The 17,266-nt window shown below is 39.1% G+C and overlaps 1 protein-coding gene across 2 annotated transcripts in view; it reads left to right on the top strand.

Annotated features, from left to right (window-relative positions):
• LOC105933496 (protein shisa-8) overlaps positions 1-17,266 on the top strand; it is a 158,889-nt gene that overhangs the window by 71,739 nt on the left and 69,884 nt on the right. For both annotated transcript variants that reach the window (XM_036129842.1, XM_012873072.3), the window contains exon 3: positions 1,271-1,386. In XM_036129842.1, coding sequence (XP_035985735.1) covers positions 1,271-1,386 — 116 coding nt within the window. The remainder of the gene's footprint in view (positions 1-1,270; positions 1,387-17,266) is intronic.

Raw genomic sequence — 17,266 nt, forward strand, 5'->3', positions numbered from 1 at the left:
GAACATCTGGTTTCAGCTGTATATAGAGCCACCATTACACATGCCACACCTTCTTGCGGCGCCACTTTTACCATCCGCGGTGTTGGGTTTAAAACCTTGTGCTGTGCTAATGTCTTTATGCTTACCGCTCTAATAAGCACACACTACTATTTCACAGCAGGCTAATCAAAAGAGAATTGCTCTAATGCATTTTAGAAAGCCTGCTGAAGATTTCAACTGTGAGATTAACAGCGAGGAAATAATCACGGGCCTCTTGATAGCAGCACTCAGGTCACAGCTGTTTTTGCTGAGCGTGTTGCTATAATTTCCTTGTCAACAGCAACAGACTGACAGTGTTTTTTTGTTTCGTATTTTTTATTTTTTTTTAAAGAACGGCTCAATAAAGCTGTGTTTAGCGGCATTTAGCTGCTAGGGAGAATTTGAACTTCAATTTCGTAAGTGATGACGATGCAGCCTTGAAACAACCATTTGTGTGCAACAGATCTTTTTCCGTTCCAACTTTCGCTTATAACCCGAAATATATCCACATAACTGAACTAAATACTTACGATCCGTATATAAGGTAATCTTAGCACAGAAGCAAACATTTTCCGGTCTACACATCAAATTGCTTGAGGCATTTAAAATGTGTGAGGATATGAAGATGCTCTCAAAGGGATCAGCTCCCAAGCAGCAAGATTAACCAGTTCATTGAATTATAAAAGAATAATTATTCTGTTCAGTTAGAGTGAAATCAAGCCGGTGTCTTCTGTCTACAGCAATTTGCACTGTCCTTGTTTACAGCAGCTGGCACTGAGCGCTCCCAAAGAGTTAAATCGGCAGGCCTTTTCCTGCCTGTGTTCCAGTTTTGAGAAGGCATCAGAACTTGTTCAAAGGCTTCAAAAAAAATAAGAGATGATAAGAGAAGACATCCCACAAATATATATATATATTTATTTTCTGTAAATGATTGGCACTCCCTGCTGGCAAGCAACCAAAGACTAGTCTTTTTCATCCTCCATTCTACTTTCTTATGTTTCATTTTCAGCGTTTTCTTTTCCTTTTATTAATGTGAATAATCCTTTTGAATCCTATAGTTTCATAATGTGTCAGCATCAAAATGTTGCTTTCATTCCGCCCATTTTTTATCACCTCCCTATACCCCAACACAATCCGCCCTGGCGTTCTAGTTCATCTCAGCACTATTTCCTTCTTATCTGGTGTTTTATCTGGGAAAGCATCCAGAGTTCCCAGGATAATTTGTCCTGTATGTGTCCCATCCTTCTTTCAGGACTCTGACGGAGCTTCTGAAGCAGCCGGGGGAGGCAGGAGCGGTGGATGGAGCTGGAATTCATCATCCAATTGGGACGAACGGCATCACCGCCAGAGCAATGCGCTCCAACAACGGTAGGGTTTTTTTTCGTGTTTCTTGGACAAAAACTGCGTAGATAAAGGCAGTTAAATAACATCCAGATGCGTTGATCTGTATAAAAAGGTATTTCAAACAATTTCCTGTACTCTATGTCAGACGTTTATCCTTTAGCTCTAGCTTGTGTTTATTTGTCCTTTTAGCAACACAATTTCAAGAATTACTTCTAATTCATTTGTCACTGATGGATATTTCCACTACAAAACAGTTTCGGTCTCTTTTACACTCCTGACATAAATTACTTGGTCTTCCTTAAAAAAACTGGTGTATCATGAAATCCAGCTGCTTCACATAACATGCTATTTTAGGGCAATTTACACTAAAGAGGCTATTAAAATATAAAAAACCTCAATGTCAGAGTTGCCACAGATAATCAACATTATAAAACATGCTACAGACGATGAAGAAGGTTGCTGTACCTTTAAGGAATCAACTTTTTTGGTTTTGTTTCAATTTTTGGTATAGATAAAAGCAGTCGCCTGTATCTTGGCCTTATCGGTTCCGAGAAAGCGGCTGCATTGGGCCAAAAGTCTTGCTGCTGTAAATCCGTTCCAAAGGTTTGCTTGTTAGGCACAGAGAGGGAAAACTTGTGCTGTGAAATGTCAGCCATCTCTTCAGGTTGCAGGTTGCGGAAAACCTGTCAGCTCAGCCTCTGCTCGTTTTGCTCTGGTGTTTCATAACAGCACACTTTATGGAAAGTAGAAGATTTCTGGTTTGTCCTCCATGCTTTTTCAGGGAGGTGCTACTTCATGTGCTGTCTTTTAAAAGTTGTGTGGCCAGGAGCTCCATACTTCGGTTCTGCATGGATCCAGGTTTGTGTTTAAGCATGCGTGCTGATATTAGGAATAGATGCGATACTGAATCTTGCAAGTAATTATTGGAATAATACTTTTTGCGATAAATAAGAATGATGTTTGAACACAGTTAAGTAGTTTATCCAGCTGCTGGACATAAATCCAATTCATTGTATTGTATCTGCAAGGTGTCCTGTTTTAGCAGTGAACGTTAGTTGTCGTTTCCTAAGGAGTTTCAGCAGTCTATCACCTCTTAACCTCGAAAAGTGTTTATGTCATGCTGCATCAAACAAGTTCTACCAAATGGAATTAAGAAATAGTGTCTGAAAACGTGATAATTGTATTATTAGCCATTGCAGCTTGATAGGACAGTCTTATGCATTTATTTCTGATAGTTCTTACCGTGGGCGACACAGTGGTGCAGTTGGTAGCACTGTTTCCGTGCATTAACAAGGTCCTGGGTTCAAATCTAGTTCGCATGTTGTCCATGCATGGGTTCTCTCTGGATCCACAGTCCAAAGACATCACTATTAGGTTGATGGGGGATGAATAAGTGGGGCTCTTTAAATTGCCCTGTGTGGTGTGGTCGTTTGTCTCGACTGGACTAGGGATCTTTCCAGGTACCCTGTGTCTCCCCTGGAGATAGGTGCCAATTCCCCTGTAGGTTAGACAATGAATAGATGTTCTTAGTATGAAATCTGGAGAAATATCACTTCAGAACACCTATGCTTGCGGACATTGAGATTGAAAGCCTTTATCATAGCTATGATCCTGGCAAATTAACCTCAGTTACATTTAGATTTTGCCTGAACGGCAACTCTAATGTTTTTTCCACCGATATTCAAATACAATTTAGCTTTAGACTTTTTAACTGTACCAATCCAACAAATAATGTAAAGGTATGCAACCTGTGGCTTCGGAGCTGCAAGTGGTTCAACAATTACTCTAAATAACTTTAGCTAAAATTATAGAGAGCCAGCTAAGGTTTTTAAATATAGATATCTTATATTAAGATACATATTAACAAATGTAGGTTTCAGCGGCTTTTCTGTTTGTTTGTTTGTTTTTTCATCTCATAACTGTACTGTATTTCCACAATTGAATGACACAAAATAACAGTAGTATTTTTTGTCATGTTAAGTTGGAAATTTTATTTTATCCTTTTGCAATTATTATCATCCCATAGAAGAAAACCCATTCTCTTTTATCAAAGGTTGTGAGTTTTTTTATTTTAAACATTAACAATTACAAATACATTTTATAAAATTTTAGTAAGAAATAATAAAACATTTTCTAGAGTAGACCCTCATCTATAAATAATGAAATATTAAAATATTTGAAATACTAAAAAAGTTGTCTTTTTTAAATGGTCATGTATAATTTGCGGCTCTAAAAGTGTTTTCTTTAGCTGGTTTTAGGGCAAAATGGCTCTCTGGATTGTTGCAGATCCCTAAGCTTAACCATTGAATTATAGCTCTAGCTGTATAAACCTGCACTCCTAACTTAAGTCTTTTGCAGGCTCTAAAATGATTGCCCTATATCTTTTTCTGTCCATCTTTCATATTAATTTTTTTCACGTCATGTTGCAGTATTTCCAACATACAATATAGAGAAGCTGGTTGCCTTCATGTGCCGGGGTGGTTTTGCTTTGGAAAAACAATATCACAGGACAAAATCCTGATTGTGTCGTTGACTCTTTTAAAGACTTCTTCCCAACCTCAGCTCTGAATGGTTCCCCTGTCCCTGGTAAAGGAATGCATCGCAGCAGCATGATGCTGCCTGCGCCATGTGTCACAGTGTTTTCAGGGTGATATGCAGCATCCCTTTCCTATCACTACCTTCTCCCCATGCTTCTTGTGCCCCTTTCATGGCATGAGGCAATCTGCTGGCTTTCTGTCAACGATGGTGTTCCTCTCCTTACTGTTCCATAAACGCTAGATTTGTGGTTTGAATAATCGTCACTTCAAAATATTCTCCCAGCTGGCCTTTGGATCTCTGCAGTTCTTCCAAAGTCACCATGGACATCTTGGCTGCGTCTCTGGTTGATGCTCTCCTGGTCCGATCAGTCAGTTTAGGTGGACAGTTGTCTCTTGGTAGCACTGTAAAATGAGGGATTTTTCATATGAGGTTCACCGCTCGGAAAACTGCTCTATGGCCTACCCCTCCTTTAACCTACTCCACAACCTTGTCTCTGTGCTGTAGGGGGCGTTCCTTGGCCTTTGGAGGCCGTTTGTTCCCTTATGTTCTGTAACAAATCTCTTCTAAGAACAACCGGGTTAATGCAGAGATTAAACTACTCACAGGTCGACTCTGCTGACTAATTAGGTGACTTATGATGCATGACATCAAAAGTCATGCATACAAGCATCATGCAAAAGACACATGACACTTTCCAGATTTTCAGCAATTAGAAAAAAGGATAAATGTATATTATCTTCTTTGCATGTGATAATTCTGCACTACTTTGTGTGGGTCTCTTATATAATGTCTCTGCAAAACACACTGAGGTTTGTGGTTGTAATGTGACATAACGTTAATGAATCAACCAGATGGAGAACACATACCAAAGTAACAGAACTATGGACACCAGAGCCGCAATAAAAAACAACAACTAATCTGATACATTTTTAAGCATTGCATGTCGCTGGGGCTCTTTAAATAATCTCACAGCCACAACAGGCGAGTAGCTCACAGGACAGTAACACTTATACCCTCTGACACCTTTTATTTACACGATTGATCACCATGGACACCATAAGTGTCTACAATTCTAGGAAACGCTCCCCTTGACACCGACTCATGTTGCACTCAATCATCACCTCTCAATTCGAGCCCCCCTCATTCACACACAGGGTCTGTGGCTGACGAAGAGCGGCGGACACACAGGTCATATTTAATTAAGATGTAATTAGCTGTTCCAGCTCCAGACCCTCAGAGGGAGATTCCTGCGACCCATCTGTCTGCCTCTTCCTCTTGATGCTTTGACCACAAAGACACACAAACACACACACACACACAATCAATATAACCTCTGGATTCTTATGTGAATTGAGGATTAAATTAGTGGGCATATTTTCCAAGGGATCGTTTGTAACAAGCCTGAAGGCCTGTTCAAAGGACAAACATCCCCGCTGGGGGTGCGGTGTTGTAAAAAGTTTGGCTTGTATCAAGACGTGGCAGATAAATGCTCCCAGTCTTCAGTCAGAGCGTACCGTCTGAGGCAGCTATGGAGCTGTTTGACGTTCAGAAAAGCACTGCTTTTTTTGGGTGTAAAGATCACCTGCAGTACTGACACTGATACATGTTTTTTTTTTTTTTTTTTTAGCGCACTGCTCAGGTTCAGACGTAAATGATCCAAGTCTTTACTTCCCACCTTAACCAACTGCGCATACGGTGTTTATCTTTGTGCTGAGGAGAAGAAAAAGGAAAGACTCTCCACTTTCATCCTCCCACACATGATTAAAACAAGATTTTGGCCTCGTTTTCACCCCTCTCTCTGCTCATTAACACCCTGCGTTCTTTTGTGCTGTTTTTTTCCCCTCTCATTTTCTCATTTTTCTTTTATTCTGTTAAATTCTTCCTTTTGGCTCTTTTAACCTTTCTTTGCACATTCTATGGTTTCTGACATTGGTTTTGTTCTTTTCTGTTCTGCGTCATTAGCATTTAAGCACATTTTGCATTTAAGTGCTCTGTAGCTTAAAATAACACACGCTAACAGAATCGCTGAAACACTTTCCCGACCGTTAAATTCAGTATGATTACAGCCTCACGTCAGACTGTGTTTGTGAACCAAACAAAATAGGAAATTTTCATAAATTCAGTTAACTTTTTGCGGCTGCAGAAACATAGCATTTTCCTTTTGCATTTTGTGAGAGTTGCGCGAGTGACTAAAAAAATGTTCATATAATAAGAGTCAAAATTTCTGCCTCAGTCCAAAACCATACAAGCAGTGCCATGAAAGGCTATTTGCCTCAAATATTTTTGCTCTTTTGTTCTAATGAAAAGTTCAGATCCTCAAATGAATGTTTTAAATGAGACAAAAATAACCACAGTAAATATAAAACAACAGAAAAGCAATTGGCAATTGGCTCGTTAATCTAATAATTGGTTGGCCCACCCTTGACAGCAGCTCTTGTCATCAAACCTCACAGATGTGAGCTAGGAATCAATGTAGAATGTTTGAGTCCAGATGTGACTGAGATATTGAGTCCTTTTCTCATTTGACTCAGTAACAGTAGGTTAAAATGCTAAGAAACCATTGGAAATTATAATTTTTTAATTTTTTTCCTGAATCTTAAATTGTGTTTAGAAATATCTCTTTTCAGTGTTGCATAATCCAGCAGATGTTTGACTGGTTGAAATATGTTACATTTTGTAGTAGAACTGATCAAATGTCATCATATCAATAAAAAAAGCAAAGTGGCATGCATTTTTATGGAAACCATGGAAACGGCACCAAGGAATCTGTAAATTAGTTCTCTGGTTAAGCAACCCGAGCCAGCAGTGGTGTATAGCTATACTTTCTTACAGCGCTTACACTGTCCACTATGGAAGACTTGGTCCTCCATAGTCCACACCCATCACTGGACATGCATGTATAATGCCCAACCCTGGAAGGAATGATGCAGGTTTGAATCCCAAAGCTTTGGATCTGGCTTTGCAATCCTTTAAATATGGATAAATGTCAGTGACCTTGTTTCTAATCTGCTCTTGAATTTGGTTTGACCGGGGCATAATAGGTTGTTTTTTGACACCCTTTAGCCTACTTCATGTTGTCTGGCAGGTTTTATTTAGACAATTTCTTTAGTCTACAGGCCTAGATGATAAGGCCTGTGTGTGATTACTGAATATGGATTAGAAAATGTGGTTTATCATTAATCTACAAGAAGGACAATTACCTTTTCCCAGTTGGTTTGGATACCTGCATCAATGTAATAATTCATGAATGTGAAGGCCCCACCCAAATATGTACGGCATGTACTTTACAGTCGATGGATTTAATATTCAGTTGGACATTTCTGTGTTAACGAAACATGTTTTATTGGTGTTATGTTTAATAGCAATCTTCCAAGAAACTGACATTTTTATTAGCTGTAAGCTGTAAACAGTGAAATAAACAGAAATGTTTGAAATATATCAAAACTATATAGCATGAGTTTTACTATTCGAACTGAGATACTGCAATAAATTCCCTTTTTAATAACGGTGCCTGTGTGTAAGACTGTGCTTGGGGGACAGTTGAAGGTCATTTGAGCATATTTTTATGAACAATAAAAATAAAAGAATAAGGAAGTAAGTGAAGAGAAGCTGTGAAATGAAGGATAAACAGAGTAGACATATGGAGGGGAGCTGTTTGTCCATATGTGTTTGCCCATGGGGAGTGGGCACCGGCTGATAATAACCACAACGATAAGATGAAGACATCCTGATCCAGCCATGTTAGCCATCATATAATCCCTTCTTAATTAAACACATTTAATCTGCCAGGCCACTTAGGTCACTTATTGAGAGTGTCGAGGAAGACTTGGGGGATAGAGAGAGAAAAGGAGGAAAAATGTGAAAGATCCATTGAAACATGGGATATATGTGTTTACATGTTAGAGTCTTTTTCCTCTGTAGTGAAAACAACAGAACGCTGTGGAATACACTACACAAGCGCTGGACATCTCTGTAAGTTTTAACACCCCAGGTTAACCAGCAGGAGAAGTCTAACAAAAATAGAAAAAGAAAAACTGAGCATTTTATGTAAAATGGATTATACATGCAAAAGACATGCAGGAGATAATCATCTGAAAATCCACTTATCCGTCTGTGCATGCTTAAGATTCTGTGTGATACTGCTGCAGATGGAAAAAGGAAGATATTGAAGTGTGAAAAATGTCTAAATATTGTGAGTTAAATGAGGTGAATGTCAAAGATTAAGATTTATCATAAAATGAGCCTGATGCTTGTTCTGCAGCCTTTTCCTTGTTGCAAGAAATGAGGTGAGGTCTTTGAGCGAGTTCAGCCACTCAACTCGAGCTAAGCTGCTGCTTCATACATGATCTTCCATTACACTTCGAATTTATTTATAGAGTGCTGGTTCACAAAAACTGTGATAGACTGGTGACCTGTCCAGGGTGTACCCTGCCTCTCGCCCATTGACAGCTAGAGATAGGCACCAGCAACCCTCGCGACACCACAAGGGATGGATGTGTTAGAAAATGGATGGATGGATGGATGGATGGATGGATGGATGGATGGATGGATGGATGGTTCACAAAAAAATATATCTTTTTTTGTAGGAGTGTTTGCATGTGGGGGCACTAGTGTGAATGTGACGTACGTTTTCTGTTTGTCTATTTGTCAGGTTGGGTTTGTACTGCCCCCTCTACTGGGACATCTCAGGTTTCTTTTCTGTTTCTCTTCTTTTTTTCCTCTTTTACCTTACTGTTTCAGTGTCCATTTAACATCAAATTGTCCCAGCACATATTGTAATAAAGCTTTTTGCATATATAAATCAAGCAGAGCACTATGGCGAAAGCAGTAAGGCTGTTTGGCATTAAGACAACTACTTTTTCTAGGAGAGAGAGAATTAAAAATAATCCACAGTACATATTTCACCAATTTGCGGTCTTTTTAAAGCTATAGTTAGTAATCCTGTTCAGAAACTTTTTTTTGGTATAGTAGGTAAAATCGTCCATCAATCCTGAAAGTAGTCAATACATCATGTATTCACAAAAAGGAAGTAAAAAGAATCGAAGCTGCAGGCCTGTAAAAACTTTAACTAGTCTCTGCTGTTCGGTCTGAAGGGTAGGGATTTGTTCCTGCTCTTACCCATACACATTATATACTCAACCCCTCTTTCCCTCAAGTTCTGGGGGTATCGCCATGTCTATTGGTTGTCCCACATACCAATCATTCTGACGTGCTCGTGTAATGCCAATGTGTGTGCTCGTTCTTTCTAGTTTCCGCTTGCTGGCTACACATGTGCACTTCTAGTGTTTATGTATCCAGTTAGCTTAGCAGCTAGGTTGGCGGCTAGCCGTTCATTGTAGCTCCGCTGCTCTCACTGTAGACTTTGCCTGAGAGTCACAAGAAGCAAACCACGTTCATGTCTAGGAGAAGAAGAGGAAGTCCTCAGCAGAAAGAAATAAGGCCAGAGTGGATTTGGGAGATTCTTTTCACGCAATCTCCCTGAAGAGCGGAAGAGCAAGGTAAGATGGTCTTGCTCGTGTTACTCAAAAAGAGACTTGGGGAAACTTGTGGGAAACATCGCCAACCCTAGCTTTACCCCGGGCGCACATTGAATGCTTTGCAGTTCGGGCTGATCAAGCTCCTGACTTTCACGTGCTAAGCACAAGCTAAACAGGAAACCTATGGGTGCTTAGACAGGATAAAGTTCTGGTGAAACAGAGGAGCTTTTGGAAGATGAAATAGGATATTTAAGCACACGCATAGCAAGTGTTGCCCTAAAAAATTAAAACCATGGCTGTTTTAAAAAAAATATATTTCTGATGATAGCAAGAGAAAGGACCACATGAACTTCTGTTCTCGCCAGTGCCGTTTCCGCAACCTCAGTCGCAGCTGGCCAAAGAGCAGTGTGAGTCGGGGATAGCGACAAACTGCAACTAGATCAGGATCGCAACCAGCACCGCATTCAGTTCGAGCCCGGGGTTAAGCTGCAGGACTCCTGCATGTTATGTCTTAAGGCGGCTGCTTTTCAGCCCCTCAGGATCCATCCATGGACTCCTAAATGTTACAGACTGTCTCCTCATTCCCTGGCATGTTGAAAGACATGTTCAAGGGGTAGAGACACCCTTCACTCTATGACAGGGGTCATCAACACGGTGCCCGCAGGCACCAGGTAGCCCCCAAGGACCGCATGTGGTGCCCTCGAGCCTATTCTAAAAATGGCACAACCATCCAGTGAGCTGCATCTAAAATGTAATTTTAGATGCATTTAAATAGATTTTACAAAATGAATAAAAATGGGTTCATTTTACATAGACTTAAGATGAGCTCTGACTCTACTAGTTCAAAGGTCAGTATTGGTAGCCCTTTGTGTGACACATTACCAATGAAGTAGCTCTCAGTTTAAAAAAGGTTGGGGACCCCTGCTCTATTACATGTTGAGCAACATGGAAATGTAGTGATAAGATCATAGATTCTGGACACCAAACTCAGTTATTCTATTCTCTTGAACAGAGATGTATATTTAAATGTGTGTCGTCCTAATAGATTTCTTTTCAGAGCAAACTGTATATTATATATTTATCCAAAAAAATGTAGAAGATAAAACAACAACAACAACTGGACCTCTATTCTGAGTTTGAGTTTACCTTTTTTATGATTGATCATGGCCTGGATGACTGAGAAACTTTACCAACAGATTTAATATATAACACTTGGTAACCTTTCAACCACAAACCTGAATAAATTTTGTTTTATTTAAATTAACTAAAACAAGGTAGTGACTCACATTGCAGTGAAAGGACATTTCTATTTTGTTTTCACAAACAAAATCGGAAACGTGTAACATTTGCAATCCTTTGCAATCAGCCCCATTTGATGGATGGATGCATATGGTACTGAACACCCAGTATTTTCAAGAGTTTATTAATAAACCGGTGTTGCTGGAACAGGAACTGACTGGAGCTCGAACTGGAATCACTGTGGGGAGAAGAGCAGGGTTAGTGGCAGGGAACAACTCTGTGATGGTGATAGTGCAGTGAATGAATGCCATTAATCTTCTCAGATGCCAGGAGGTTGCACTGGCCCTGATCGTTGATTCCAACAGCTCCGTCAGGATGATTCGGATCACTGACTGATCCGAATCACAGAGTGGCTTGACAGGGCAAGCGGTGAGGTCCTTGACAGTTTGGAAGTTGTGCACAGGGAAACAGTCCACAAGGCAGAGGTTTCTAGAAGGGCTGGGCAAGGGGTGAGTCCAGAATCTAGCCGAGATAATCAATAACGAGAGGCACACAGTAGACAGAAGTTTCCAAGCAGGGGCAGAGACAGGAGACAGGTCCGAGGTCCAGGCTTGGGTCGTTAACCAGAGGCAGGAGAATGCAGACAGAGACAGAGACAGGCAGGTTTGGTCGAGAGATGAGATGATGTCCAGAACACAGAAGCCAATTGGAGAATCAGATAGGGGCATGCAGTCAGAAGAAAACAGGAATGAAACAGGTTGAGATCAGGAGATCAAAACAAGGAATGTTGGATTGTCACACTCAGATGGTGGCTTTCAAGAATCTGGCAATTACATACTGGGAGAGCCAGGAATATATTGTGCTCCTCCCAGGTGCAGTGACTCCCAGTAATTGGAGCCGCCGCAGGTGAAACCACTCAGACCTTGCTTGGAAGTGCAGCACAGGGAGCAGGGAGTGACGTCATGGGACTGCAAGCAAGGGTTTTTCAGGCAGGAAGGGACAGGAATCATTACAAATACAGATTGCAGCGACTACAAAAATATGTATATACTTGAGACAATGGTCACAAATTCACTCTCCAACAGAACAGAAACCATAAACATACAGCAATAGCTACGTGTTGGTCCTAATCATGGCATGTGCATGAATGGCTCAGTCAAAGTCCAATAGAGAACTGGTGTTTACCGAAGCTCCCCGTTTAGTCAGACTGAGATTTAGCTGTTTTGCAAAGAATATTGGGGAAAATATTCAGTCTGTCTATTAGTGAAGCTGGTGCAAGGCAAACTCTGCAGCTACGTTTAAAGTAATGACTTGGATGAGTCCACACTCTGCTACGTTTCTCTTCAGATCTACTGCTTTGTGTTGATCCCAATAATATCCCACTAAAATAAGGACACTTGTGGTTTGTTCATAAAAAGAACCATAGGCACTGAAATGTTCAACTTGTTTGAATTTGTTTGTCGTAAATTTGTCTTAGAAACATTTTTTTTCTTTAAATGTTAATACACATTGTGTTATCATTAGAGAAGCAGCCAAATGTTTGGATATCCTACAGGTTCTTTTTTAAGTTTTACGATCAATAGAGTACAACAAGTTAAAATATTGGAATCTATGACCAACTCATTTGTCTAAACTATTCTATGAGAAATGATGTGCCTAATGCAAAGCCTAAGTGCAAATTCAAAACTTCAGATTATAAAATCAAATTATATAATTCAGTCATTAGGATATTACGACAATGAGAAGTTCTTCACTTGCAATTTTTACAACAAAGGCGATTTAAACCTGTTATGACTAAAACCATATAATGTTGCCTTTAATGATTCGGCAAACAACTCAAAAAAGGGCTACCAAGGCCATGTTATCAGTCTCTGTCTAAGTTCTGAGTAAATTTAATACAGGAGCTGATGCACTGCAGCATCGTTGGGTTGAAGCTGGCCAGATAAGAAAAACGTTTAAGCATATTGTAGCGGATCAGGAAAATAAAGAAAAAACACGATCAAGATCTCGGTGTTTCTCTGAGACAGAAGAATAATCCTTGTGCTTCCTCCCTGATAAAAAACTAAGAAACAAAACTATCTGACTTTCCCATTTCTCTGACTACACTGAGCTCCGTTTCTAATACGGGTACCTTTTAATAGCATGAAAGAGATGGGCTAAGGAACAGAATTTATTCAGAGTCTGAGGCATTAGGCTGGCAAGGTCTGATCCGACGATTAATTTGGTGAAATGGGAAGTCTTTGTGTTCATCAGGTATTGTTGAGGACAAAGAACACAAGGAGAGGGTTGAGGGTAGATAGAAATCCTTCAGCAAACTCAGAGAGCAAGCACAGTAACAAATTCTTATTTTTTTTGTGTGTCCTGCCTGGCAATGTGGCACTAAGAACCGTTGTCTTAATATCAAAATGAGCCCAACAGATTTTACTTTCACAATTGGAGCCTTACTGCTTTCGCCATAGTGCTCCGCTTGATTTAAATATGCAAGAAGCTTTCTTAGATTGCATGTTGGGACTATTTCACATTAAATGGACACAGAAGCAGGCAGGTTGAAGAGGGAAAAAAAGGAGAGAGATAGATGAGGCAAAATGCTAAAAGGGAGAAAAGGTGAAAAAGGAGTGGAGAGGAAGGGGAAAGAGCAATATAACATCCTCTGAGTCTGCTTCTACACCTGCAAAGATAGATATAAAAAGAACAGCAAAACCAACTGATAAAATATTACCGGTAAAAATTACCATTTATGTTTGCCTGAATAAGCTGAGCTCTGATGCATTCGCAAAGTCAGACTTTGGTACAACAGGTATAGATCCCAAACCACTTGTCAGGTCTCTGTATAATTGTTTAAATAAATTCTTATTTTATAAGTTGCATACAAATCCGTATTTGTACTGACCCGGTACTCAAGTCGAAGAATGATTACAGTTTGACATAAATTATGGCTCCAAAACCCTTGAAGAAATCAAGCAAAATAATTTCAAGAACAGTGCATTTGTGGAAATGCACATCAAAATATGAGAGTAAACATGGCTATTGTAATATCCAGAATAGTAGGTCCAAACATCACAAAACAAAGTTTGTATGTGTTTGTAGGAACCGTTTTTCCGTAAATGATACTCTTTTCCCCTTGCTGAGGTACATAAATTCCAGTGAAATACTGTGACAACAGAATGCAACTATTGTGTTAAATTACAGAAAAACATTTTATTGCCCAGGAAAGCACTGCTTAAAGCATTTTTTTTCCTCAGATTTATCCAATTCCAGATTTATCTGTTCCTCAGATTTATCCAATAGTCTTAAACTTATACACTGGCTCAGTAGCCAGTGTATGTAACTTAAAAATCAAGATAAGAATCAAGTCAGATCAAAGATATTGCACTCTGTCTTCCAAAATATTAATATCAGATATCAACATTGGCCACTATTTTCATATCAGTGCATCCCTAGTCCAGTTAGAAGAGAGTTAGGTTCTGGTTCAGTTCTGAGGTTTTATTTGTTGATTTTTGTTGTGCAATGAATAAATAAAAAACAGAAGAGTGCAACTTTGTACTGTAGTACATTACAAGGATTCTACTTTATTTGGATAATATGCTTTTTGATGTTAGTATTTCTTTGAACATCCAGAATGCAATATGCAAATGAGAATGAGAACTGAGCTTTTGACGTGCTGTTAAAATGTTTTTATTTTTAATTACTTAGCTGCAATCGCAATACCAGAAAGTTTCTATTATTTAAACAGATAAAGTTGACTTGAACCATCAGGCAAGTTTTATACTTCACTGTTAAGGAAATGGAAACATTGCTGACCTTTTAAAATCCCTTGTAAACAGCAGGATGTTGGCCAGAAAGATGATTTGCTAAGTAGCCCCTTCTCTGTAGGACGGCTAGAATAAGGACTTATCGTCTTCCTTTGTATCTTCCTGTTCCTCTGCCTCAGAGGCAAAATAGCTTTTAACAATGCTTCTGCATTTTGCCTTTCTGGCTTAACAAGGTTGCAATACTCTTCTCTAGACAGACTTGCCAGATTATAAGATTTTTAAACTTCCTGCACCATATCAATAATGATTGTCACCATGATTTTAGCAACCATACTGAGGTCAGTTGAGGACTGGATTATTGATTGTTTAAAACAAACAGTTGAAAACTGTATTTGTGGATGTTAAAACAAAATTTTTTTTTAGTTATCCCCAACTCATCTAATTTCCATGAGTTGGATGTCACATCCTTGTAAGAGAGACTAAGGAAGACATGATTGATCCAAAGATAGAAGAGACAACATGCTGCTCAGGGACAGCTGGTCAGCTGCTTTTTCAGGACTGTTACGGTGTGAAGCGCTGTCCTGAGGACACTTACCCGGTTACTTTGCACTGCATAGACACACACACACACACACACACACACACACACACACACACACACACACACACACACACACACACACACACACACACACACAGACAGACAGACAGACAGACAGACAGACACACACACACACACACACACACACACAGACAATGTGTTTATTGCCACATACAAAAATGGTTGCAATGGCTGAATGCTTGTTTTAGACAACACTTGAGTGAATGGGTTGCTATTATCCAGGGATGCATGCAGCATAAAATAAACATATCTATCTATCTATCTATCTATCTATCTATCTATCTATCTATCTATCTATCTATCTATCTATCTATCTATATATATATATATATATATATATATATATATATATATATATATATATATATATATATATATATATATATATTTCTCTTTGCATGCCAGAGATGGAGAAAGTTAACTGGAGAGACAACAGAGATGTGAGAGATACAAATGAGGGTGTGCCCAGTGGGATGCAAACTCGAAGGAGTAGCTGGGTGGGAGGAGTGAGAGAAGAACAGATGGAATGGGGAAAATATAAAAGAAACTGGGAATAAAGTTAGAAACAGGGGAATACAAGAAGACCACATACAGTCACTTAAAGATGCAGAACATTTTGTTAGAATGCTTACAGCTTAGTAAAACCATATATTATATTCACTGAAAATTGAATCCAATAAATTAAATTGTCCGATGTATACTTGCAGGCCTTCAGTATAGAGAAAAGATTGTTAAAACAAGTGATCTATTGTTTATTTGACAAAATATGGTAAATTGATATTGTTTTTGCCCCTATTAATCCTCTAGACACTGTTAATCCTCACATTATAGCCACTTCCCTTTGCGCTTTTTTTCAGCCATTCAGACTACTTAAAAGAAACAAACACACACATCTGGGTAGATTGGTAATGTTGTTTGCACAACACTGAATGGGAACCAGGAAAAGCAAAAGTGAGAGCTGTCAGAGAATATCATGAAAAAGGCTATAGATATTCTTGTTGAAGGTAAAGGCTACATCTGCAAGCTACTTTATGTCCCTATAACAACAGCTGCTAGATTAAATTCAAATACTGTAACGGTTTTAGATTGTACCCAACGTTCAGGTAATGTAAGCCAGAGTTTATTAGGTGGATTATGTAAGTGGTAGGAAAGCCAACAGAAATCATTCAAAATTAACTATATTGCTCCCATTAGACTACAGAGTGTCTGCATTATATTTCAATGCTGTTGAAATACACACTGCCCTAGGCAAATAATAGTCAACCAGATTCTTAAACATACAGTAGAACAAAAATAAATATTGTAAGATAGCTATGCATGGTGAAACCTATCTCACCATGATGCAGTTAAACCCTGTGAATTCCCAAAACACATGAACTATACAAAACCAGGAGGGCCTCAGATGTGACACACATACTTCAAATACATGACAGGACTTGATGTTCTACAAAGGCCACATCAATATATCACATTTAGACCTGTACAACATGCATCTGTTTCAAAATGGTAGTGTGCATGGCTTCATATGAAACAATACTTTTTGATCATATCACCCATCACTTTTAGAACCACAGCAGGCAGCACGGAAGAAGAGCCAGGAGGGCTCCACTGTTGACAGAAAAGCAAAGAAAAGCCTGACCGGAGATTGCCAAAATGCATGTTGAGAGGCAACCAAAGTGTCTGGGAGACTATCTTTTGGATTGATATTTGGCCAGTCACATTAGCTTGTCTTGGGGGACCTTAAATCAGTCCAGGTCAATATAAACTCTAAATACTACTAATCCAGAAGTGACAGATACAGTACCCATTCAGACTGCATACTGTCTGTTGCAGACCTCCTAGAGGATAATGACCCAAAATAAAGCTAAAAGTAGTCAAGAATGGGTGGAAACAAACTATTCTTAAATAACCCTCAATAAATGCAAACCATATTCCCAGTGACTATATAGTATACAACACTACTGCCAACAAATGTTAAGACGTACCACCATTTTTTGTCCAAGCCATTTGAAATAGTTTTATATACAACTATGAGTCACTTAGAAATTATTTCGAAGATATTTGTATATGTATTTTTTTATTGGAAAAAGGATACCAATAATGTATAATCATTGACAGTGTCAGGCAAGTGAAAGCTGACTCCCTGTAGACCTATTTCAGAACCACGGACAGCTCCCGTACTGTTAAAAAGTAAGCTGTGGTTTTAAACAAAGTTTTTTCACGTAAGAGTCAAACTTAAATTAAATTGCATTAGTTTACTGAGATTTTTTTTTCAT

This window comes from Fundulus heteroclitus, unplaced genomic scaffold (assembly GCF_011125445.2).
Source record: "Fundulus heteroclitus isolate FHET01 unplaced genomic scaffold, MU-UCD_Fhet_4.1 scaffold_231, whole genome shotgun sequence".
NCBI lineage: Eukaryota > Metazoa > Chordata > Actinopteri > Cyprinodontiformes > Fundulidae > Fundulus > Fundulus heteroclitus.